This window comes from Notechis scutatus, chromosome 3, assembly GCF_049901735.1.
Source record: "Notechis scutatus isolate UNSWTSFEM ecotype Mainland chromosome 3, rNotScu1.2, whole genome shotgun sequence".
In the NCBI taxonomy this organism is placed as follows: domain Eukaryota; kingdom Metazoa; phylum Chordata; class Lepidosauria; order Squamata; family Elapidae; genus Notechis; species Notechis scutatus.
Genome location: NC_142011.1, coordinates 160,391,719 through 160,416,778, shown reverse-complemented (window position 1 = coordinate 160,416,778; position 25,060 = coordinate 160,391,719). Strand labels below are relative to the sequence as shown.

Sequence of the window (25,060 nt, the reverse complement as noted above, 5' to 3'; positions counted from 1 at the left end):
ACCGCAAGTTTGAAACCCTATTCTAAGGGATTCAGGGACGGTCCAGATTTTATCTCCAGCTCTAATATAGCTGAGACTAAGGTGGTAACTTCCTTGTGTAGGTAACCTGGATCATACAATTATTTCTCCTCAACTGTTTCATACTTCTGTGTGCTCTGAAGGTTAATCACTTGGCTGATGCAGGACACAATCTAAGTCAAGAAAATGTCATCTGGAAACATAATGTGGTGGCAAAGTGGTTAGAATCCGGTCCTGAAGGCTACTTCTGTTGATTTCCAGCTGCCAGCATTCGGAAGTTCTCACCGGCTCAAGGTTGACTCACAGACTTCCACCCTTCTAAGATCAGTATAATGAGGACCCAGATTGTTGGGGGCAATATACTGACTCTGTAAACTCTGTAAAGAGAGGGCTATAAAGCACTGTGAAGTGGTATATAAATCTAAGTGCTATAACTTCAGATATAACTACAACTGTATACATAGTTATGGAAGGAAAGAGCTGGTAATACACATTTTTCTTCAGATTTTATATGTGCCCTATTTCATCTGTTTATCAGTGAGATCCTCCTTCACTGAGTAGGTGATACAATATCAATTTTTCAAAACATATTGTCAGCCTATGAAAGTAGACCAACTAGTCCAGTTTTTCCCTGGACTCAGATATCTTTTAGTGGACTGCTGTCTTGGCAGAAGCTCCTCCTCTTGTGTATGGAGATTCTCAATCATCCAGGTCATAGTTGTCCCAAAGTGCTTTTCCAAAGGGCAACTGGGTTTCTTTTCCTTCAAAACATTTCATTTCTCATCCAAGAAGCTTCTTCAGTTCTGGCTGAATGGTAGAGAACTATTGCAGTATGTTGGTTTGTTTTGAAATATAAAATAGGTTTTCATTGAAGTTAGGAAAAATGTAACTGCCAACTAATCACTTCAGATTTATCATTAATTTGTGCCAATATGTTTGAAATATAGATATAACTATGCATATCTTATCTGTATGGTGGGGTGTTTTCCAGATTTTAAAATAAGGATTGTGTAGTACAGGAGCACCCTCTGTTGGATTTTTACAGAAGCTGCAGGAGATACAATTCATTGAAATTAAGAAATGATCAGAACCAATGGAAAACAGAAGCTTCCTTTTCCATAAATCAAACAGGAAATGCACTCCAAGCCTTTTAGCTTACTGTAGAAAAGGATAGTTGTGTTTTATATATTTTAAAATATTTACCAGAGGTAGTAGGCATGATGGAGAAAATTCCATTTATAGTGGCTTCAAGAAAGACTTGCAGATTAACGTTGCTATCAAACCTGACTTATTTATTTATGGTCCTAAACCAATAAAGCATACATAGAAAAATAAAACACCAAATACAAATACAGGGTGGGGGGGACAAAATACAGGGGGAAATTATTTTAAAAATTCATTAATAATGAAAAGAGGATATCAGTTGACTTCTGCATGCCATATTGCAAGCAACATTGCAATCTTTGTAATGGTTGTCCAGGTTAGGTCTTGTAGTTTGTACAATTATGATGATAATTTTTAGTTCAGAAAGATACCTAAAATTTCTGATAATTGGGCTTATAAATGTCAGACACCATAAGTGGTGCAACGGCCAGTTTAACAAATACATGGATTACTGGACTTCCGGTTTGAGCTTCTTCAGTGACAGACCGAATCCTCGTTTCTGTGAGACTTCGATCCGTGCTCGCCGCTGGAGCGTGCAGAGCTGGCTGGTTTCAGGGCTAAGCCACCCCATAGAGGTGGTGAAGAGGGGGGAGACTGCCTGCAGGGTTGAAGAGAGCTGCATCTTTCCTCCCCAGCTGGCCATTACTCCGTTTCCCGAAGGCGGTTGTAGCGGTGGTCAGAAATGGCCACCACAAAGAACTCGACCAGAAAAGAATGTGCAGGAGGAAGATAAGAAAAGAAAGTTTTGGTTGACCGGGTCAAACAGCAAAAGCAACAAATAAGGTACCCTGGAATTGAAACTATAAAAAAACAACAATAACATTGTTCTCTAAGAAGATTTTTAAGCTGCGAAGGAGAGAGAAAAGGGAAAAGATTTGGGTTTTTTTTCCTCCTTTTCCTATACTGACAGCTAAGAGACTTAAACAAGAAATTGGAAAAAAATCCACTTTGACATTAATAGGCATTAAATGCTGAAAATAAAAAGTCAAAGGGATAATAAAGATTTCTGGATAATTAAAATCTTTTGAAAACAGGAAAGGAGAGAAAAAGAATAAAAGGGCAGGATCTGAAAGGGAGGAGACTGCCTGGAATTAAAAAGAACTTACAGCAAAATCTCAACAAGACTTCCAAAAGATACATTCTAACTGAAATATTGCAACAAAAACCCCAGGAAGGGAAAGTGGAAAAAGAAATAAGAAGATACAACTCAGGACTATTTGGATTACTTGAAGATTTCTGGATTTTTGATTATTGTATTTGAATGACTAAAATCAATCGGGTGGTTGCTTAAAACTGTTTAAAATGGCTCCACTTTTAGAAGAACTGAAAATGGAACTTAAAAAGTACAAAGAAGATGCACAAGAAGGGAGAGGTTCTTTTGGCTTCATATTTCAGTTTTCAGAAATGGAGATTTGGAATTATGAGAAACAACAAGAAATGCCTGCAGAACAAGAAGATTGCAACAAAGAAGAAGCCATCTTTAATGAACAAGTAATCTTAGATGGGGGGAAAAAAGGAAAGTGGGGAAAGAGAATGGAAAGTTTAAGATTGGGATAAACAACTGCAAAAAAAATAGAGTGAAAAATAAGTATAAAATCAGAAAGCAACAGAAGAGGGAAATGCAGAAGAGAGAATTAGAAATAGAGAGACAAGGGGGTAAAAAGGGGAGGGAGAAGATGAGAGGGAAGAAAAAAAGGAAAAGAAGTTATAAAGGACAGAAACAAAATATAGAGAAACAGGTCCTATTTAGAGATAATGGGTGAAAATTTAATGGAAAAGGAGATTCTGCAAAGGTACATAAGATAGTATTGTTATATTAGAAACAGAAATAATTTTAGAAAATATGAAACAATGTATGATTAAAATGTTTGATAAAATAGCTATCATAATTCAGTGGAATGCTTGTCAATAAATAAATGTAACAAAATGAATATTTAATGATTTACAACATATATGTGAAGAAAAATAAGAGAAAAATTAATTATGGAGATTATATGTGTTTTTAAGGAAGTATTATATTTAATTGAAAAGAAGTGTTAAAGATGTTAAGATTTTAATGATTATTAATGATAGAACTGAATTGGAATGGAATGAGGGTTTATAATTATATATATTTATAACCTTTTTTTTTCTTTTAAAGAATATAGTGTGTATTATAAGAATGTACCAAGCAGAATTTGATTGGAAGTTATGTATTATGTATTATATTGAAGGTCATAACCTTAAGGTATATATTGAAGTTTAAATAAGAGTTGAATGGATGTAATTAAAAGATATAAAGGTGTCATACTCCAATTAGTAACTACAGGAGAAAATTTGTTTAATGAGAAAAGATAACATGAAATTGAAACAGAACAGACAAAAGTATAAATATAATGATTTGAATTGAGATGAGATAATCAAAATAAAATTGAGAAAATTAAAAGAGGGGAAAAACTATATAGAAAATGTAGAATAGTATAAGATATGGAATAGAACACAAAAAGGAGCATGAAATTGAGTTTTGTTTCTGTACAAAGAAGTTCAACCCGGGACCATGCTATTTTCAAAAAAGATGTTTTACTTGTATTTTGTATGTGTGAAAACCCAAATAAAACTTTATTTAAAAAAAACAAAAAACAAATACATGGATTACTGACTCTGCCTTAGTATCTGAGCAGAAATACATACAAATTTGCAGAAGACTAGTATAATATTTGTAATAGGTGGTGTACCAATCTGAATGATGATAAAATATCTTCTGGGTGAGATATTCAGTGTATAATAGAAGTAGCTAAGAATTGAAAAACTTCCGGTTGCAAGGCTTCGGCGGCGGCAGGAATCCACTTCTCTGCGGGTCCCTGCTGCGCTCGCTGCTGAGGTACCCCCGATCCAATTGGATTTGGGGGTTGTCGCTACCCCAAAGGGGCAGCGGAAGACAGAGGAGATCCGGGCAGGGGTCTGGGGATATCGCACCCCCTTTCCCCAGCTGGCTAGACTCTTTTTTCCTGAGGCGGTGGAGCGGCTGTCAGAAATGGCAGCCATAAAGGAATCTTCAACCGGATAAGACTGTGCAGGAGGAAGAACCAGAAGGAGAAGTTTTCTTGGCTGAACCGGGACATTAAGTTACTTTTAAAACACCCTGGAAACCTGATTTTCGGATTGATACATTTGTTTCCAAAAGAAGTTTGCTACAGCGGCGAAAGTGCTGAAGGAAAGTTCACTCCCCTTCCTTATGGAGAAAGCAAATGAGCACAGAAAAACCTGCTTCTTTAAGGTAAAAACAAGCTCTTTGTTATAAGTGGGAAGGAGAGGACTAAAAAAAATCTTTAAAAATTTGTTGGAGGAGACGCCTTGAAGATTATAAGACCAGCAACTAACTGTAATACGGCTTTAAAATATATTTGGGATTTTGCCCCAGGAGGAAAAATTGCAAAGAGAAGAAGAGGAAATAATTTCTGTCTGTTTGGACTGTTTGATAACTTTGACATTTGGAAATTACTTTAAGATTAAAAACATCTGGGTTGTTCTTTAAAATTTACAATGGCACCATCTGTGGATGAATTAAAAATGGAATATGAAAAATTAAAAGAAAGAGAACAAAATGGCAAGGATTCTTTGGGGGCTGTCTTCCACTTTTTAGAAATGGCGGTTTCTACGTACCAGCAAATACTTGAGGAAGGAGAAGGAGAAAAAGAAGAAGAAAAGGAAGAAGCCATTTTTAATGGACCAAAAAGCTCGGTTAAGAAAGAAAATAGGAAGAGAGGAAGGGAAAATGAGAATTTAAGATTTAATAAAACAACCAAGAAAAAGAAAAATAAGGTGAAGAAAAGGTACAATGTTAGAAAGCAATTGAAAAGAGAATTACAACAGAGAGGGGAAGTCAAAAAGGTGGAGGTTAGGAGAAGGGGGAGGCAAAAAGACCAGACTGGAGAAGAAAGGGAGGGGAAAAGGGAAAAAAAGCCACAAAGGTCTAAAACAAGATGCCAAAAAGCAGATTTTTTTCAGAGATAAAGGATTAAAGAAAGATTCTGCAAGAGTACATAAGATAGTATTGTAGTATTTGTATTTGAAATAGTCTATTGGAATATTATAAGATTTAACAAAATATTAAAATATCAAAATGTTTAATAATGATAGATCTCAATATTTAATAAAATATTAATGTGTAAAATGATTAATGCTTAGTTATAGTTTAATTCGTTATTGTCTTAATGTTATTATAAACTTACTATTTCATTTTCTTATTCTAAAATAATGTATTAATTAGAATTAGAACTAGAATGGAAATTATATACTTAACTATATTATAAGTTTATTTTTTATTTTATTTTAAAATGCAACATGTAGAATGTACTAAGCAGAATCAGGATGGAAATTATGTATTATTTTAAGTGTTACTTTAGGGGAAAGATAGAAAGGCGTCATACTTTAAAAGTGCTTACAGGGGAAATTCTTTGCTAAAGAGAAGAGATAAATAGACGATTGGAAAAGAACAGACAAAAGATACAAACATAATGATTTTGAAATAAGATGAAATAAACAAAATATAATTAAGAGAGTGAAAAGAAGGGAGAAGTTATATAGAAAATATAGAATGGTTAATAAGATATGAATGGTATATAAGGTGAGCATGAATTTGATTTAGGTCTGTAAAAAAAGATGTAACCCGGGGCTAAGCCACTTTTCAAAAGAAGTTTTATGTTTTATGTTTTGTGTTTTGGTTAGCTATGTTTGATTGTGAATTAATAAAACCTTGGAGGAATAAAACTAAAGGGAGAGAAATTTGGAAAAGACATGTATAAATGATAATTAAGGAGGTTTTATCTTTTTATGTCTTGTTTTATGTTTTGTATTTTGTGTGTTTATGTTTGATTGAGAATCAATAAAACCTTGAAAGAAAGAAACATAATTGAATAAAAGTGAAGGGAGAAACAATGAGAAATTTGGAAAAGATATATATGTGCTTAAATGGAAATGTGATAATGTGGAACTATGCCTTAAAAAATAATGTTTTATTTGCCTTGTTAAAACTTATAAGTAATTTTTAGAAAGGAGGTTTTATACTTTTATGTCCTATGTTTTGTTTGTCTTTAAAAAATTAATAAAACTTGTTTAAAAAAAAGAAGAAGTAGCTAAGAATTGACCAGGGAGAACTTGTAGCTGTGTAAGTGTACAGGAAAACACAGCCAGAAACCCATCAAAACTATCTGTGTGGCCTTGGACCAGTTATTCTCTTACAGCTCAACTCACCTCACCTCACCTCACAAGGTTGTTACGGGGAAACTAAGAAGAGGTAGGTGTGCTGGATATGCCGTCTTGAATTATTTGGAAAAATTATAAAGGTGAAAATGTTTTAGAAAGATTTCAGAACAGATTTCAAAGGAGTTATCAGGACTGAAAGATAGCAACATTCAATGGCAAAGGATAATTCTCACTGACAGTTTTGCCCTAATGCTAGTGGAGAAACATGTCTTCCTGTGAGCTGGAAGTATTAGCATTGTGATCTCTGCCTTTAGCTGGCTGAAGATAGTTTATTTTGCTGTGAGGCAGAAGACATAGGAGGCAACAGCATCAGAAAAGTACTTCTAAACATCTACAGTGCCACCCTCTAATCTCTGGAGAAGTTGTCTGGAAATTTAATACTCTTGAATTAGTGTATGGAAGTGGTTTTGAAGTGGTTAGAGATAAACAGGTCAAGACATTTTGCTCACTCATGTCTTCACAATTTAGCTTTTATTTCATTGGAAATCCACCATGGAGCCACAGGACTTTTGTTGCTGCAGAAGACTTAACCCCATTTCTATTTTATTCTGATATGGACTTGCAATAATGACATCATGGAAGGTGACTTTTCCAGGAGATCAATATTCCTATGAGTATACAAAAAAGAAAGTCTTTGAGTGGTGCAGTGGCCTACAGGGTGAGCTCTCGCCTCACAATCAGGAGGCCATGAGTTCAATCCTGGGTAGCGGCAGATATTTCTCTCTCTGGGTGCAATTGTTTGCTCCACACTCGTATAGGCATCAGGAAGGACATCCGGCCAGTAAACACTCAAGCTCCCGTCACCCTCACCCCACTTCTATGCAAGGAATTACAGATCTTTAAAAGAAAAAGAGTATTCACATAATTTGTTTGGTGCCTCTTTCCCTACCACATAAGCAGAGTGATGGTTCAGCAGTTAAAGATGTTGAATTTGTCAGCTGGAAAACTGACAGCCCGAGTTTGAGACTTGAGCACTGCATAACAGGCTGAGCTCGTTACTTGCCATAGCTGCTGTCCACTCAGCAGTTCAAAAGCATGCAAATGTGCATAGATAAATAAGTACCACTTTGGTGGAAAGGTAACAGCGTCCCATGCACTTCAGCAACATCAGCACAGAAATATCTTCAGACAACACTGTTTCCGTCAGTTAAGAAACATAGATGGACACCACCCCCTAGACTTGAACACAACTGAACAAGGGAAAACCTTTACCTTTACCTTTCTCCCTACCATGCACAAGTGCTGATTTCTATTATGGCACTGCATTTCTTCCACACCTAGAAATCAAATGATTTTTTTTTTAAAAAATACTGTTCTTCCCATAGGAATATCAAGAGGCCAGTACTACTTTGGCTAGAACTTCAAAGCATTCTGATCTGATTTTCATCCGTTGGCTAAAAGATTTGAGAGGCCAAATGTCCAGGTTCACGCACACAAAAATAGCAACTCCAGAGGGCCTCAGAACAGAAACAGCAGAGCACCAGGGCAGGGGTAGTGGCAGAAATAGACATGCATACCAAGTTATCAATCCTGACATATCCCCATTGAAAAAAAATGCTACAGCTGCTGCCTAGATGAGGGGTCTTCAACCTTAAACACTCAAAGAGCTATTTGGACCCATTTCCCACAGAAAAGAAAACACTGGGAGCCTATAATTTAACAACTGGTGTGACTGGGCCAACTTAACATCACTAACTCCCGCCGAGTCACTTCCTGTTCTGGAATATGGAGTGAGTCTCCATCCCCCGCCATCAACTTCTCAAGCCAGGTGAGAAGTGATGGAGAGGGGCCAGCCAGTGGTGGGATCAGCCAACAGGGAGCTGCAGCAGAGGGCCGAAAGAGCTGCATGTGGCTCCAGAGCCACAGGTTGCAGACCCCTGGCCTAGATCATAAGGATGGTGTATAAAGGGACTGGAATGTCTGAAATATTCCAAATCCACTGAATAAACAAACTACTGATGACTTACAAAGGAGCCTGGGCGTGTGTGTGTGTGTGTGTGTGTGTGTGTGTGTGTGTGTGTGTGTATGTTTAAAGGGAATCAGTTTTGATGGAGAAATATATGAAGGAGAGAGAGAGGACAAGAAATTGACAGATTCCATTTTACAGTAAATGAGCACTGTGAAAATCACCAGCAATAGTATTAATGACCTAATTCTAGCATTTCACCATCTGAAAAAATTGTGGATGACAATGTTCAAATGCTAAAGCCTAACCTGCCATAGATTTAGGACAGCAGTTGGTGGTCATGAAGGAGGAGATGGTGGCTAGGAATGGATAGCCAGGAATCCCTGAAACTAATCACATTACATTCTAAAGGAGCAGCTGAGTTGCCGTAAAAGATGACAGCACCATATATACATTTAATATAAACAAAATAAAAGTCTTGCATTGACGAAAGTTGTTTATATCAGTCCTAAACATTGAAAGCCCAAGCAAGCAGCCTGAAATTTTCCTGGAGTGTGCATCAGCAAGGATAATTCTTCATGTAGAGGTCATGGTAGCTTGGAAGCCTGGAATGTTTTGTGCTCAGCTGTGGTCTAATATAGAAAATCATCCCACCACTTGGATATACAGTATATATGGTCTTCTTCATTTTGCTTTTGATCAAAGAAATGCACTGTATAGTGAATGAGTTGCTATTATGAATAGCAATTGCATGAAATTTGAGGGGGGAACTTTATATCATCCATCTCTTAATTCTCAAAATATATGCACCAACCAATTTTTTTCTCTTTGAAAAAAGATTTAACTTTTGGCAGGATGAAATTCTCTACTGATGACTGAAAGACAGGGTTGGAAATATCATTGACCGTGGCACCCTTATGGACTCGAACAGAACAGGGCTTTGGATGCCTTTGTTTGTTCTATATTTAAAAAGAGGAATTTTGAAAGATAGAGAAGCAGCGTCTGATGTCCCAATGATGTCCCAAAGGAATGAAGCTTGCCTCTCGTACTATTCAACAACCACAGCAAACTACTGGGTCTTTTGAAGATTTGGAGTGGCATTCCATTTGTATGGTTATAACAGCCATCTAACCCCAATGAAGCAATCAGAATTGTTTAACAAAACATACATTTGAAAATATTATTTAATTATTAATATTGAAATTAAACCCACATTGAATAGAAGTGCTGATGGGCAATGGTAGAGCAGAGTTGGGGTTCAACTTGTTTGAAATGGAGTTACAGTACCTCAGAAAGAAGAAATCCTCTGAAGTTCTCCTTGATATTCAGCTGTAACTGAATTCATAGTATTAGCTTCCCGAGCCGATCAGAATAAGCAGAATTATCTTATCTTAATTATGGATAATTTGATTACCATACCTTAGTTACATCCCATCTTGATTATTGAAAAATGCTGCAGTGAATTTACCTTTGGTATGAAATGCAACAGCTAACTATTGTGAGGCATGAAATCATATGATGTCTATTCCAAAAAAAGTTGCACTAGCTGCCAGTTGTTTAGCAGACACAATTTAAGGGGTTAGCATTGAATTTTAAAGCCTAAACAGCTTTATAGCCCAAGGGAACATCATCCTGTTATAAACCCATTCAGCAATTATGATCTGCAAGAACATCTCTTTTGAAGATGCCCTCATTTCCTGAGGCTTATTATCTAGCATATGAAATAAGCCATCTATCGTGACACTCCCAAGCCTGTAGAAGCCTCATTCTCAGAATATGTTTTAGATCCCATTTTAACAGTCTTTAGAAGAGCAGCCAGCATGAATAAATACATTTTTTTTAAAAAAAAACTTAAATAGGTTAGCATGCAGGACTATGATAATTTTAGTATGAGGATGTAAAGCCTCTTTTAAGAAGCTGGATGATCAAATACGCAGGAACTGGTTGAATAAACTGTGGAAGACAACACTGGAAGTCAACTTAAGGTAGCTCACATGTGGCCATGATGTGCAGCATATACCAAAGTGAAACACTGTCCCCACTACTATTCTACATAGGGTTGAACCCTCTCAGTCAGATAGTCACAAGTCATGCTGTATATAGATAAAAGTTCAAGATGGAATCACCATCGAACACCTCCTCTACATGGATGACATCAAGCTATACGCTAAGATTATATGAGATATCAACTTGCTGATCCATCTGAAATGATCTCCAGTGAGGACATTGGGGTATCATTCAGACTGCAGAGATGAGGCTGGAAGGTTGTCAAGAGAGGGAAGATAGTTAAGATTGATGTGGTAGAACAACTAGTGGGACATGTAGCAGACATATGACAAATTACAATATCTTGTATCTCACAGTCACATGGAAACCCTGAAGAGGAGGCAAGGAAGAAAGCAACATTTAAGTACTACCAAAGGATAAAACAGGTCCTGAAGGAAAGAATAAGAATAAGATATGCCATTAGCACATATGCCCTGCAAGTTATTGGATATCTTGCTTATATAGTGAGCTGGCCAAAGGAGGAAATGGAAGCTGCAACGTATTGAGATTTCCAACTCAAGTCCAACATCCAGAGACTGTAGACCAGCTAGAAAGAGGGTGGACAACATCCAGTGAGTGTCAAAGTCATTGTCCTGTAAGAAACTCAGAGTACATCAGTAAGATGGCCTCCAAAAGTGAGCTGCTGAAAGAATGCCTAGGCAGCAGCAAATATGAAAAGAAGATCAAACACAAGAAATTCCATGACAAGACATGATCCTCATGGAATGTACTACCATCAGATAGCTGAAGTGGCAGACTCTGAGAAATTCTATTAGGAATTACTAGTGGAAAAGGCTAGACCAGATGTGTCCAACCTACTGCCTATGGGCCACATGTGACTAGTAATGTAACCCCACAAGATCATAAACTTTTAACATTATGTGATTTACTACATATACATTAACTGTATCATATATTTTATGGTTGTCCCAGAACAATTCATCTTCGGTCAATGCAGGCAAGCCAAAACATTGGGCACCCATAGGCTAGAGCTAGACTAAAAGAGAGCAGCGAAGCACTGATTATAGTAGCACAAAAACAGGCACTAAGCACCAGATCTCATTGGCGCAAGACTTTATCTGAATAGATCGGACCCAAGGTGCTCACTTTGTAGAGAGACCTCAGAGATAGTCCAGAGATAGTGGCAGTGTGTAAGATGCAGATAGGAACAGAATACAATGAGCAGCACAATTAAGTAGCTGGCATTGTGTACCAAAATATTCGCACAATGCATGGACCAGATCCTCGCAAATCCAGATGGGAGATTTCATAGAAGGTTGTGAACAATAACAGAGCTAAGATCCCGTGGGACTTCCAAATCCAGACAGGCAGTCAGGTATTGGCCAATCAACCAGACATCATGGTATTAAACAAGGAGCAGCCGTGGTACTAGATGTCATGGTGCCAAGTGACAACAACATCAAGAAAAAGGAATATGAGAAGCCGGAAAAGTACCGGGGCCTGAAAGAGGAACTAGAGAGGTTATGGAAAGTAAAGACCAAAGTAGGCACACTGGTGATAGGAGCACTTAGGGCTGTGACTCCTAAGCTGGAAAATGGCTCCAACATATCCCAGAAATGAATTATCTGTCTAGAAATGTGCAGGGCTAGGAATAGCTAGGATACTGTGCAGAACCCCCAACCTCCCAGATAGAGTGCATTGTATTTTGTAAAGATTGTAAAGGTTCATTTTTGAGATATTTATAAGAACCTTTAATCCATCTGATCTAGAAACATTTTTCTGATTTAATCTTTTTATTGCTTCAGAAACTTCCCTTATTGTTATCGGTCCATTCATAATGTTTGTGTTCCTCTGTAATCCTCTGCAAATTTTGTTCTTTAGGTATCCAATTATTTTCTCCATGTAGAAATAATTCACTTTATACAAGTTGGAATAATATCGGTGAAATGCTTTTTGTATGGTCACACTATCAATTAATATACTCTCTCTTGTAGTTTCAATATTATTATTATTTTCATAATTTATATGCCAACTATTTTCCTGATCTTTTTTCAGATTCAAAGTTTTTTCCTTATGTAGTTCATTTTTATTTTTATTTCAATTTCTTTGATTTGTAGTGAACTATCATTGTAAAAACAATTTGAGAAATACTTCTCTTGAAATTTTTAAAATTCTTTTTCTCTTTATCTCATCCAAAATAATGGCTTGCCTCTTCTTTGTGAGTTGAATATTGTAAACCTGAATTTGAAATGTAATTATGTACAAATGATGAATATGCAACTGCTAAAATGTATAAACCTCTGTTGAAATTTGAAACAGAAAAATGTGAAAGTCAGCTAAAATGTTGGTTATAATATACTGATGGAACAATGGGAATATATGTGGATGAAAGGACTGAAATTTACATTGTTATAATCTTAAAGATAATTTTTTACAAGATGATGTATACATGTTACTAGAGATGTAACATGTAGTACATCATTTTGTGCATAAAGGTTCTTCAAATACAGTTGGAAACATGAGCAACAAGAATGGAAATTTAATCATGCTTGGAAGATAGAAAATGTTGGTTTTAAATACATACACCAATTCACAGGATTTTAAAAATTAATGTGCAATTGAGACCAGTTCTTTTGGGACAAACAGACAAATAGTTGAAGAAAAATCTTTTTCATGGAGCTTTGTTTTTGTATGTGATAACTACAGTGAGATTTTTATATGCACAAAAATAAACGCTCCCACACCACATCAGTCCTATACACTTTGGTACAAATAAAATATTGTTTTTAAAATAGTACCTTTACCATTCACTAAAAGCAAAAGATGAAAAGTGCTTCGGTAATTCTCACTCAACAATATATTTTCTAATTAGGGAAAACTTAAATTTCAAAGTGTTAGGGTTCAAATTATTCTACATACCGGCCATAAAAACATCAATATCAAATTCAACACTGGGGGGGCATAGTGGTTCTGTTTATCCTCCCTCCTTCCCTTCCTCCCTCCCTCCCTCTCTGTCTCACTGAAAGATAGCACAGACATATGGCATACATGCACATACATATACATAACAAGCCATGAATAAATGAATTCTTTTCCTTAATCAAACCATTGGAACTTTGTATGGATATTTCTCAGTATTTTTAAAGCATATGTTCCTTAAAAGACAACAATCCTACCCCAATTTATTAGAAACAAAGCCCCAGTGAATAGGCTGACAATTTCTTATATCTAGAGAACTATGTCCTCTGTTCAATTTGAGGAGATTTATTTCCAAATAGGTGTGTATAAGAGTCTAGTATTTATTAGACAACCTGTGCTACCATTTCCCTATCTAAACAGAGAAACAGAATGCTCAGAGAGGGCAAAATAGCAATGAGAAAAGAATTGTCTTTTATCTTTTGCAAAATGGTGCTGGTCTTGCTTGCTTGCCAAGACAGAAGAATATTGTAACAGTAAAAATCTTCATGACCTTTCAGATCAGGGATGTTAACAGGAAAAAGTCATGCAAATAAACAGATAAGGTCAAGTGAAATAGTTAAATGCCTATCGCAATCATTTAATATTCTGAACTAGAACTGTGGAAGATCAGCAAGGAGTTAGTGATGTGAGCCTTTAAGCCTTTTTATATACAAAAAATTCCTGTTCAAAATGGATTATTTAGACAGCTGAAACAATGTCTGCATTTCTCCACATATGCATTGAAAAGAAGTTATTTGTGAGCTTTACAGATTGCATCATTGTTATTCTTAATCACTCTTGCTTTCTCCTTCCCTGTATCCCTTCTTGTAGCCAGTAAGTAATGAATATACCATTAATCGAACACCTGCCCAACAAATTAAAAAAAAATATTTTATATTTTTGATAGCACTTAATTTATATTGTTGTATGCGTAGCTTGGAAGTTTGGATAATGATGTTTTATATCTCATTATGAAATTCTCAGGATTATTAATATGACTTTAAAACAGTTGCTTTCAGGAAGAAGTTATAAACTTGGTTATTAGCCTTAGTCACAGCTATGTTGTATGCAATGTTCTGTGCTAAGTAAGACAGTACTATCTGGCTAACATGCCAAGCGGACAACTAACACCCAGTTTTACCCAAAGCATGCCCAATAAATTCGTGCTATTCCACGCAAGCTAGAACTGCTAACAAAGAGACCACATTTTCAACAGAAGCCATGTTTAAGGGCAAGTGTAAAAGCCTGGAAAACTCTTTAGATTAAAAGGCCAGTATGTAAAAGGTATGTAAAGGCCAGCCGGAAAAAAATTCCTTTCCCTTTCTTTATTTTCTTGTACACAAGGAATATAATTGAATACAATTGAAAAGTCCATCCATGCACCAGTTTCTCATTGGTATTTTCCAGGGATCGTGAAGGAAGATTGATTTAAGGCAAGTTGATTGCAGTTAATGGTAATAAGCTTTGTAAATAAGAACAAATAGAAGATAATGCAAATGGAGAACAATAAGAGGTAAACAGAGATAAAGCTTTCAACTATAATTGATAATAAGGCATAAGCCTATTTGTTGGATGCTTATGTGGGAATAAATCACATTGAATTAAAATAAGCTTATTTCTAAAGAGACATACATAAGATAATATAGTAATACTAAACTTTCTCTAGATTTTGTCCAATGGTCAATGACATTTTTAAATACACATTAGTCATGTAGAATTTAAACAAATAACTAAGAAAAAAAGCTAAAACAGTGGGCTGAACCATATTTAAGCCTATTTTGTTCATTTATAGAAGGTCTCTTATAGATTTGTCCCCTTTTATTGCAACACTTCTGTATCTTACCTTCCTTTCTTAAGCCTATGTATGAGTTGGTACTTCAGGGACACAACTGCAAACATACTCTTCAATGTTTCAATAGAGTAGATTCTTGAGAAAATGGAACCATACAGCTGTCTTCCAGTTGAGTGTATACTGATAATATAGATATAGATACAGTCTAAGGACATCTTGAACACAGAACTTTAATTTAGGAGGGTTTTGGGTTGACACTACTACACCCGTCATTGTGTTGTTGAGTAATGATTGTTAGAGGCATAGCATCAATGTTAACTATGTTAGTTGGTGCTCTTAAACCCCTGTTTCTGAGGAAGGACTGCAACTGCTTATTTCTATCACTAGTGGCTGACTATACTGTTTATTGCTTGTCTGTAGTGTGACAACACAAGCTGATTCTAAGAAGCTGGAAGGGCTGCCATTTGGATGATCCAAGAGCAACAATATGGGTTTTTACTTCTTCTTGTGCTTCTTGGTTAATTGCCCTCTTTCAAACTGCAGGCTCACATGGTTGTCTGTGCCTTTTTCCTTTGGGTGGCTCTCCTGAGAGAACTGCTGGACTGCCTGCTGAATGGCCATATGCACAATCAATTTGCTGGCATTCTGCAGTTTTGTTTCTTCCTGTCCGGTTCCAGATTTATCCCCTGTCAGAAAAAAAAGATTACTTTAACTAGAAATTATATATAAATATATCAATATATATTACTTTAAATTATCAATGAGGGATAAGTGCCACTCTAAAGTTTTCATTGGCTGGAAACTTACAGACATAGTCATTGATTATTGGTCCAGCTGTTTACCATTCACCAAGAATTAATGCTTTCCTTCTCATGCCTGCTATTTGTGATCTTTTATCTGGAAATGCAATTGCATGTCTTGGTTATGGCTAGTACTGGATGTGATGACCCAGAGTGTAACACAAACGTAACAAACGTAAATAAATGTCCTTTAATGCCTCCAACTTGGCCCCATTGTTCAATAATACTCAGTTGGAGATACAACGTACTCAAAAATAGCCTTCAAAAGAAAGCATTTAATGAGCAGAAAGAGGTGAAATAAAAAAAACCAAACAAACTACAATGACAAAATTTCCACTACGGAACAGGAGAAGTATTTACCAAATTCAAGGAGATAACAAGGCCCAGTCTGTTGGAAGGACGCCAACCAAGATAACTTCAGACCAAAATAAAACACGCTTTGTTTCTGGCAATCTTACGGTTTTAACCGTCTCACCCTGCCCCCAGCTGCAACCAATTAGGAGGATCATTGCTGCTTCCTCTCTCGCAAGCAAAGTTGTTGCCTTCTCCGTTCCTCCCTGCGTGTCCTAGGATGCAGAGGGGATGGGCCTAGTTCTGGGATGGGCCTCTGCCCTTCCCCAGCCTCCTCCACAAACTCCGGATCCACACCTCCATTCCCTGTTGGCTGTTCCTCCTCTCTCTCAGAGTCCGACTCTACCAAGAGCATGACACTGGATTTTCTTAGTCCATCATCACTGACAGGCTATAGAACTTTTATTAGAGTACCCTAAACAAGTGTTTCTCAATCAGTTTGGTCTAGCAGTTAAGGTATCAGACTAGAAAGAATCTTTGATTTGTGTCATAGTTATTCCATTTTTAATACTCTTTTTGTATTGTTTGGTGGCTCAGAGCATGTCTTACCATTAAGCTCACCATTCATCCTCTACATCAGTCCAACTTTAAAACAGATGCCCTTCACCTTCTCCAGTCTTTCAGGAGAAGTCTGTTTTCAGATTTGAGCTGCTCACTTTTTCATTCTAGTCTCCTTGAACTGGAAGCGAGTCTCCATTTTTTCCTCCTTTCTTTTATACAGAGAAGACCAAGACAGAAAGGAGCCAGGGTGCACAGTGGTTGGAATGTAGTATTGCAGACTAACTCTTCCCACTGCCTGGAATTTGAACCTGATCGACTCAAGGTTGATTCAGCCTCCCATACTTCCAGAGTCGGTAAAATGAGGAACCAGATTGTTGGGGGTAATATGCTGACTCCGTAAACTTCTTATACAGGGCTGTATAAGCCCTATGAAGCAGTATATAAGCCTATGGACTAAATGCTAAGAAAATGTAACCTTCTGACGTTTTAGTAGCACAACTATTTGGCATCTCTTATTTCATGGGTATTTCATATCACTCTCCTCCCAAATTCAATACACTTTTGACAGTATAGTATGTTCAAAAAAGCTTTATGCAATAGATCTACTTGAGCTATGGTTACTCTTTTTTTCTTCCAACTATCACTGCCACCTTTCTATTTCTTTGAACTTACTACTGTTCCATGAAATCCTGCTTAAGGAAAAGAGGTAAGTTTTCAGACTCTTCAAAGCCTCTCTTTCTTTCTTATAGTCTTTGAGGGCTGAATCATTTTTTTCAATATCTTTTAACTACCAAAAAGGTTTGACTACAGGGCTGCGATTCAAATTCAAGTTCTGTGGGCATGGCTTAGTTGGTGGGTGTGACCACCAGGTCATGTGACTGGCTGGGTGTAGCCAACTCAACATCACTCACATTGAGGCACGCATCTCCTTGCCTGGCCTCTCATGACTGTGGGGATGCTGCAACAGTCGTAAGTGCGAAAAATGGTCATAAGTCACTTTTTTCAGTGCCATTGTAACTTTGAATGGTCACTCCACACAAGCAAAGTACCAGCAAAGGAGGGGGGAAAAACTCCAGAGAAGTTCCTGAGATAGGAAGTCTAGTCCTGCCAAGAATGTAATAAGGGTTAGCGGAGAGGCAGTTTCTGTAAGCAACACCAGAATGTTTCCTTCCTGCCTTCCTTACAGGATTAGGCCAGTAATTTCTTCTAACAACCGGTTCTCCGAAGTGCTTAGAATGTTAACAACCGGTTCCAGTGAATAGGTGCGAACCTGTAGAATCCCACCCCTGTTTGACTACCTTTTTTCATATGGTTCTCCATTATTGTCTCAGAGAGACTAAAGTAATTGAGAGCCTGAGTCAGCACTGAAATATGCCAGTCAAATTCTAACTAAAAGACTTGCTGCCTGCACTTTGTATTTTGAATTTGTTAATTACCCCAATTTCAATTGTATTTTGCAATTTCCCAAGAATCATTTGCATATTTTGTCTTTGGGGAAACTGCCTTTAGGACAGTGGTGGCTAACCTTTTTGGGCTCCTGTGACGAAAATTATGTGCATGCTTACGCACATGTACTCCCCTGCCAGCACCCAGAAGGCAATGCACGTGGGCCCCCCACGCCCCCTGCACTTGTGTGCATGTGCATGTCTCTCCACATGTGCATGACACCTGTGCACCATGTATCTCTGCGCATGAGTGCGCATCTCCCGTGTCCCTGCCCCCCATGCATGTGTGCCAGATACCCGACAATTACCTGTCGGGTGGCCAGCGCACGCACTTGCGCAATAGACCTGCTCTGGGCGAGGGCTTGTGTGCCAGCAGTAAAGGCTCTGCGTGTAACTTTCAGCACGCGTGCCATAGGTTCACCATCACGGCTTTAGGAGATCCAGCAGCCCAACTTCACCTCATTTTCAGATTGCACTGTCAAAATGTAACTAACAGAATGGTAAATGTTGGTAGGAAGACTTTAGGGATTATTCTGAGGACTGAATTGTTTTAGGGTAGAAGTGAGAGCAATGTCTTTCATGGCCTTTCATTTCTAACCTAACAGTCCCAACTTGGGGGGAAAGTAGGCTTAAAGAATACAGCCCAGCCTATCTGGTTGTGTCATAGCATCGGTTGAGAGTTTCCAGAAGCCATTTAGATTAGAAGGCTCCACTGCTTAAAGAGTTGGCAACAGTGGTAGCCTTTGAGTATTCAATGAACTTATATTTAAGACTGGACTTTAATCTTGATATCTTTTTTTCAGAGCAATTCTAATTACCACTCAAAACCAGTATTTTAAATATGTCATATTGTGAAAATCTGATTTTGAAGTGGGGAGGGAGGTATATGCATTTCTAAAGTAATAGTTTAGTGTAGACCCTTGAGAAATAAACCAAAATGTTTTTGGCAGATTTACTGTATTTACTGTTTTTCTGTTTTGAGTCTCTATTTCTGAATGCATTAAAAAAAGGAAAATTGGGGAAATATATTTATTGTTACAGATATTGAAGTTGTGTGCAAAGGCCCTGCAAAGAAAGCTATATTGCATTTTTAGTACAATTAACAATTAAGTGTGCAGAAAGGTCTGTGATGATTCATCTAAATTTCTAAAAATGGGATTCTTTTATTAGCAATATTGATTGCTTATGACCTGCAAAGGATTTTATACTATTTAGAGCACTCATTGAATTTAATTGCTTCTACAGGTTTTACTCCTTGCTATTGTTATTCTTTGACTAAAGATAAACTTGTACAATGAATTGGGCAGATGCTTCTAATAATTTTCACGTAGGTGTCAACTTACAAATCAGGGTGATGGAAAAACAAATCATTGCAACAGCATGACACAAGACTTGGTTGTTTGTTCTTATGTCCTGATGTCAGATCCAAGTGTGTATGCTAAGAGGCTTGTGTTGTGATGTCATGATGTTTCACCACATGCTTTGCCTGCTCCTGCACAGATGCTTATGAACTTTGCTAAATGGCTGAATGCTCTAAACAAGCGGTCGCCCACCAGTGGGCCGCGAGAAAATTTTGGTGGGCTGCAGAGAAATCTCACCCCCAGAACACCCCCACAAAGCAATTAATCCAGGCTGCGCAGAAACACAAGGCTGCGCTGCCCACATGACCTGCGGGAACCCTCCCCGCCCACTCGCTCCTTACCTGATAAACTTGCCTGCTAAATTGTTATTTTTCCTTTTTCCGACCATCATCTGTTCTGCTGTGCTGGGAGTTTAGATTAGCTAGGAAGCAGGAAATGGTTGGATTTCTTGCTTTCTAGCTAGTCTTTAGATCTTCGGTTCAGCACAGCCGAACCTCCCTTAGGACTGAAGGTTTGTTTGCAAGCAAATTCAGTGCAGACTCATGGCAAACAAATTTGAGAGACTGAGCTAGCTGATGGCAGATAGATAGATCACTGAATGATTCTGTGAGCAACTCAATCTGCCTGCTTTGCCTGATTTTGGGTAAAAGTTGCTCTTTTTTAAAATAAAAAAATTCAATATTTACATGCATGGTGTGTTGTGAGCAGGCATGATATTCCCCTCTGAAAAAAAAAAATCGGGCCGGCCAAAAGAGACCCCCACCGCGCACCAAGAAATCGCCCGCCCGCCCGCGCGCCCCGCCCACCTCGCACTGCCCGCCACGTGCCCGCTGCTCGCCCGCCCCTCGCACCGCCCGCCGCTCGCACCGACCGCCCCACCGCTGCTCGCACCGACCGCCGCGACGCCCGCGCTCGGCCACCCGCCCCTCGCGCCGCCGCCGCTCGCCGACCGCCGCACACGCCCGCCCGCCTCTCGACTGCCCGCCACACGCGCCCGCTGCTCGCCCGCCCCTGCACCGCCCGCTCGCACCGCCCGCCCGACCGCCGCTCGCAGACCGACCACCGCGCACGCCTGCCGCCGCCGGCCGCCGCCTCGCACCGCCCGCCGCTCGCACCGCCCGCCCGCCCGCCCTCGCCCGGGCTCCGCTCGCACCGCCGGGTGATTCGAAAAATCGAATTCGATTTTAATCGGAAAAATATCATGCCTGGTTGTGAGTTAATTTTGTGAGTTTGCTTACTAACAAATTTTATGAATTTTATGTGACAGACTAGCTAGCCGATGGCAGATAGATAGATCTCTGAATGAATCTGTGATTCTGTGAGCAACTCAATCTGCCTGCTTTGCCTGGTTTTGGGTAAAAGTTGCTCTTTTTTATAAAAAAATCAATATTTATATAAATATTTATAATATTTACGTACAAGTCATGCCCAGCCAGTCACATGACCACCAAGCCACACCCACAAATTAGGCCACACCCACAGAACCGGTTAGTGGTCCCTGGGATCTAAAATTATGAGTTTGGTGGTCCTTGAGGTCCAAAAGGTTGGCGACCCCTGCTCTAAACATTTGTATGTCTTGATCTGCTTGTTATGAATTCCCATTAGAGTTCGTAAAAATTTTTCTGGCCAAATTTATGTCTTAGTTTGTCTATCAACAAAAAATATGTGATTTTTTTTTTAAAAAAAAGGTCAAATGTATGTGTTTTTCATCTTTGTGGTTTCTCCCTTTTTGACATTATTTTTGAACTAATAGAAAATTAATGGGAAAAAAATCTAGATTTGGCTATTCATGATAATGAAGTGAATACACACAAGACCACTCCGTTTCCTGTGTAAACTTAAATTAACATGCTTGCTAAATCATAATTAGTGCTCATAAAAGAGTTCGTTTCCCCCCCCTTCCCATTTTGTACAAACATTTGTGTTTGATTTTGTTACGAAGTACAAAAGGAAAATAGAACCTGTAATTTAGCTCACAGCTAATATTACAAACACAGGTAATATTGTGATTGGAAAATATGGTATGATTTTGTTCATTTTATCCAGTTTTACATTCCATTAATTCAAATGAGCTTGAACATTGTTTAAATAATTCTTGTCTGTGTGATGCCCATACGATGCTAGCTAATATTCATAGCTGATGTCTAATTTCAGGGGATATCATCTCAATTCATTAAGTAATTCTGAAATGATGTTGGAATAAAAGAATGCATGTTTAAAGATCTTTCTGCAAAGACAACCTGAACAAAAATGATTACATTAAGCAAATATTTTACAATAACTTGAGAGTATGAATGTGAAAACCCTGTTTACTAAGGCAGTTGGAAAAGGCACATTTATTATCAAGGGGTCATTGTTTGTTCCTTTATAGTGGTTATAATCTCTTGCTGCAGTTTTCTAATCTCATGTGTTTGCCTTAATAAGCCAGTTGTGAACAATGATGTGAACCATCTGCTCTGCCAGATAGAAGGTAAGAAAAAAATGGAATGACTCTAGATTGCTATAGAAAATAAACAATTCCTCTGATAAAATAAAACTTTCCCATAACGATCAGGTCTACTATGTGCCACTTTGGAATTTATCACTTTAAAAACTGGATCGGGTTCGATTGGAATTAACTCACTTGAAAGTAAATTCTATTGACTTTTATAATATTCCTCTCCAACTTGAATTCTTTAATCACATCCTTATTTTTCTGAAAATATAATGGTTATCACCTAAACTACAATGAAATCTTCCCTAATTGTTTGACTTTATTTTTTTATTTATCGTTGACAATGTTAGTTGAGAATTCCTTCTCTCTGGGATTAATTTTCCAGCGAGAATGGACATACAGAGAACACATAAGTGGAAGATAGCAAGAGATTCATATATCTAATTTCCCTAACTCCTAACAGAGGGACGAACTGCTGCAAGGAATGAACAAGATCAGTAGCAATGGAAAAAGCTGGCTAAATTCTGTGGTGGAATTAGAGTTTTGGGAACAGGGGGAGAAAAAATGGTTGAGAGCTGAAATTTATTATATCCAAACTTCCTCCCATTTAAACAGTATTAGAACGGGCCTGTAAATGCTATCATAGCATTTCAGGGAATGAATCATAATACAGCATCGTGCAGTGCTTTAATGATGAATTATCAGCGTTTGTCTGGATTTTAATTGTTAGTTTTTTCAATCAGAACACTAAATTTCCGACAGAATCCCATATCTTGCACCACCGAAACACACATTTCTGTCTCATTAAAATAGTTAGCATGTGTAAGAGGAACTATTACTTAATCCACTTTTATTGCATTTCTGCATAAAGGATCACAAACAGCACACACAAGAAAGATATTTCATTGAAATAGACCGTAGCAAGCTAAGGGTTATAATTCATAGGAGCTCTTATGCAAATATTATATTCTGAGGTTTTGCACAACCATCACCATCTCAGATACTCAAAAAGTATTTAAAACTGCACTTGCAATAGATATTCCAAACCAATCTTTGGATACAAACTTCTTATCTGCTATCAAAGAGCTGTTGCAGCTAGAAGACATAATTTTTTTTTTGCCAACATTTGAAAAATTAGGGGAGCCTTATCCATCCTCTATGAACGTGAGCCAATTCCCAATAATATTACTTATTTATAATTATTTATATACAGCTGTTCATCAAATGCCTCACAGTGGCATACATGCTAATAATATAGTAAGAAAACTGACAATCCAAGAAAGTAAAACTAAGGTTGTAATCTTATGATAACTCCGAAGATATTTCTAGCAAGCCAAGTAGAGAATTGTGTTGCAGATTTATCATCCTACGCAAACTTATTTGAAGTATGCTGATTTAAGAGAGGCTCATGGCTTGGTAAATGTATGGGAGCTGATTTTTAATTTAAAATAACCTTTTTCTTCTTATCCTATTTGCAGTTTACCTTATTGTTACTACTCCTGAGGCTAATGAACTCACTTCCGAATTAGCGGTTCAAGGCTCAGAAGGAGTCTGTTAACACCTTTTCCAACTAATGACTTTTATTAAAAGGTATAAGCTGCAGCTCACAAAAACTAATCTTTTAATAACCGTTTGTTAATTGAAAAAGGTGCTACCAGATTATTGATTTTTTTTTATTTATTTTTTTGCAGCATAGACTAAAACAGCTCTCCTCCTATGATGATTCAAAGAAAGAAAGAGCAGACAAGTTTTTTTTGTTTCCATTTAAAAGTGATTATTAAACCCAATTAATTGTAGTCCTAGGGAAGAGCAGGTATAGGATTGCAGCCTAAAGTATTTGCTTAAGGATGTTGCTGTAAATAAAGGTTTATCTTCTAATATGATTTAGAGAATGTTCAGACAGAAAAGGGGCTTATGTCTAGACAGCATGACCCTTTTCTGCAGAAATATGACCTTATAAGTCACACATATTAAATGAAAATGATACTGTTGCTCAAAATACAAGGGGGGGGGGAGAGAGGGAGGGAGGGAGGGAGAGACCGAGAGCAAATTAATTGCTATAAAATAGTATTTCCCATTTTCAATCTTTTCCTCATTCTACACTCCATCAATCCAAACATTGCTCTGTATTTCATCTGAATCAAAGCAAATTCAGTTCTAGATGTAGTTTGCAGTGTTTCTTTCCTGAAAAACAAGTCTGCATTTTTGTAGAATAGGATTACAGTGAGCATTTTGTTTCTTACAGAGAATAAAATATGCCCCGTCTACAACAATCTGAGAGGGGGGGAAAAAAAGATTGAATACTTTACCTGGAGCAAACACCATGGTTCCTTCCTGCCAAGATAACAGTGTAATAAAACACAACAAAGTCGTGTGTCAGAAGCAGGAAGCGAGCGGAAGGGCAAAGCAAACAAGCAAATTATAAGGGCGAGTTTTGCAGTGACATCCAGGAGTGGTAGCACCTTGGACAGCTACACTCACAGAACAAAGCAGCCAGTCCTGAAATGCTTCCTTGCCAGTTACCTCCAAAATGCACCGCTCTGGGGCGGTGTGGGGGGGAAGAGAAGGAGGAAGGAGCTCACTGATCAGCACATATCCCATGTCTTCGCTCACTGCATACACAGCTAGGCTGAATTCCGCAGCAACAGCAGGAAAGGGGAAAGAGGAAAGGTAATAGCAAACGCTCTCGGCAGGAGAATAAAGTAATTGCTCCTAATTATCTCTCGTCGTCTTCTGCACCAGATGCAGCCAAGGTGAAATGAGCAAGGTGGTTCTTCAAGGCTAAGTTAAAAGCCTCTTGTAAACTGGCTGTTCTGAAGCACTGCTACGTGTTATTGTTCGGGCTTCTTTAGATTAATTAATCTTTTTTTCCTCAAAAGCAATCCATAACCTATAAGTTTTGCCAGGGGCTCTTGAAATTTCTGTATACTTTGCTGTTTTCTTGTTTGCAGTCTATTACCTGGGACTGTTTTAACTGCAGCTACAGGGGAGAAAAAGGGTAGTATGAAAAGTGTGGCTCTTGATATCTTTTAGTAACAATCTTTGTGAATCTTTCCACTGATTTAACAATCAATGGAAA

The 25,060-nt window shown here is 37.9% G+C and overlaps 1 protein-coding gene across 2 annotated transcripts in view; it reads right to left on the bottom strand.

Annotated features, from left to right (window-relative positions):
- Window positions 1-25,060, bottom strand: part of AKAIN1 (A-kinase anchor inhibitor 1) — a 66,622-nt gene extending 41,562 nt beyond the window's left edge. Inside the window, exons 1-2 of one of the 2 annotated variants that reach the window (XR_015748867.1) lie at window positions 24,291-25,060; window positions 15,141-15,775 (exon numbers count right to left, since the gene is read on the bottom strand). Coding sequence is in view for 1 of the 2 variants with exons in the window: in XM_026671858.2 (XP_026527643.2) it covers window positions 15,585-15,775; window positions 24,291-24,306 (207 nt within the window). In the remaining variant the exon portion in view is untranslated. Of the gene's footprint in view, window positions 1-14,611; window positions 15,776-24,290 lie in introns of those variants that run through there. The other variant, XM_026671858.2, reaches the window with a different exon arrangement.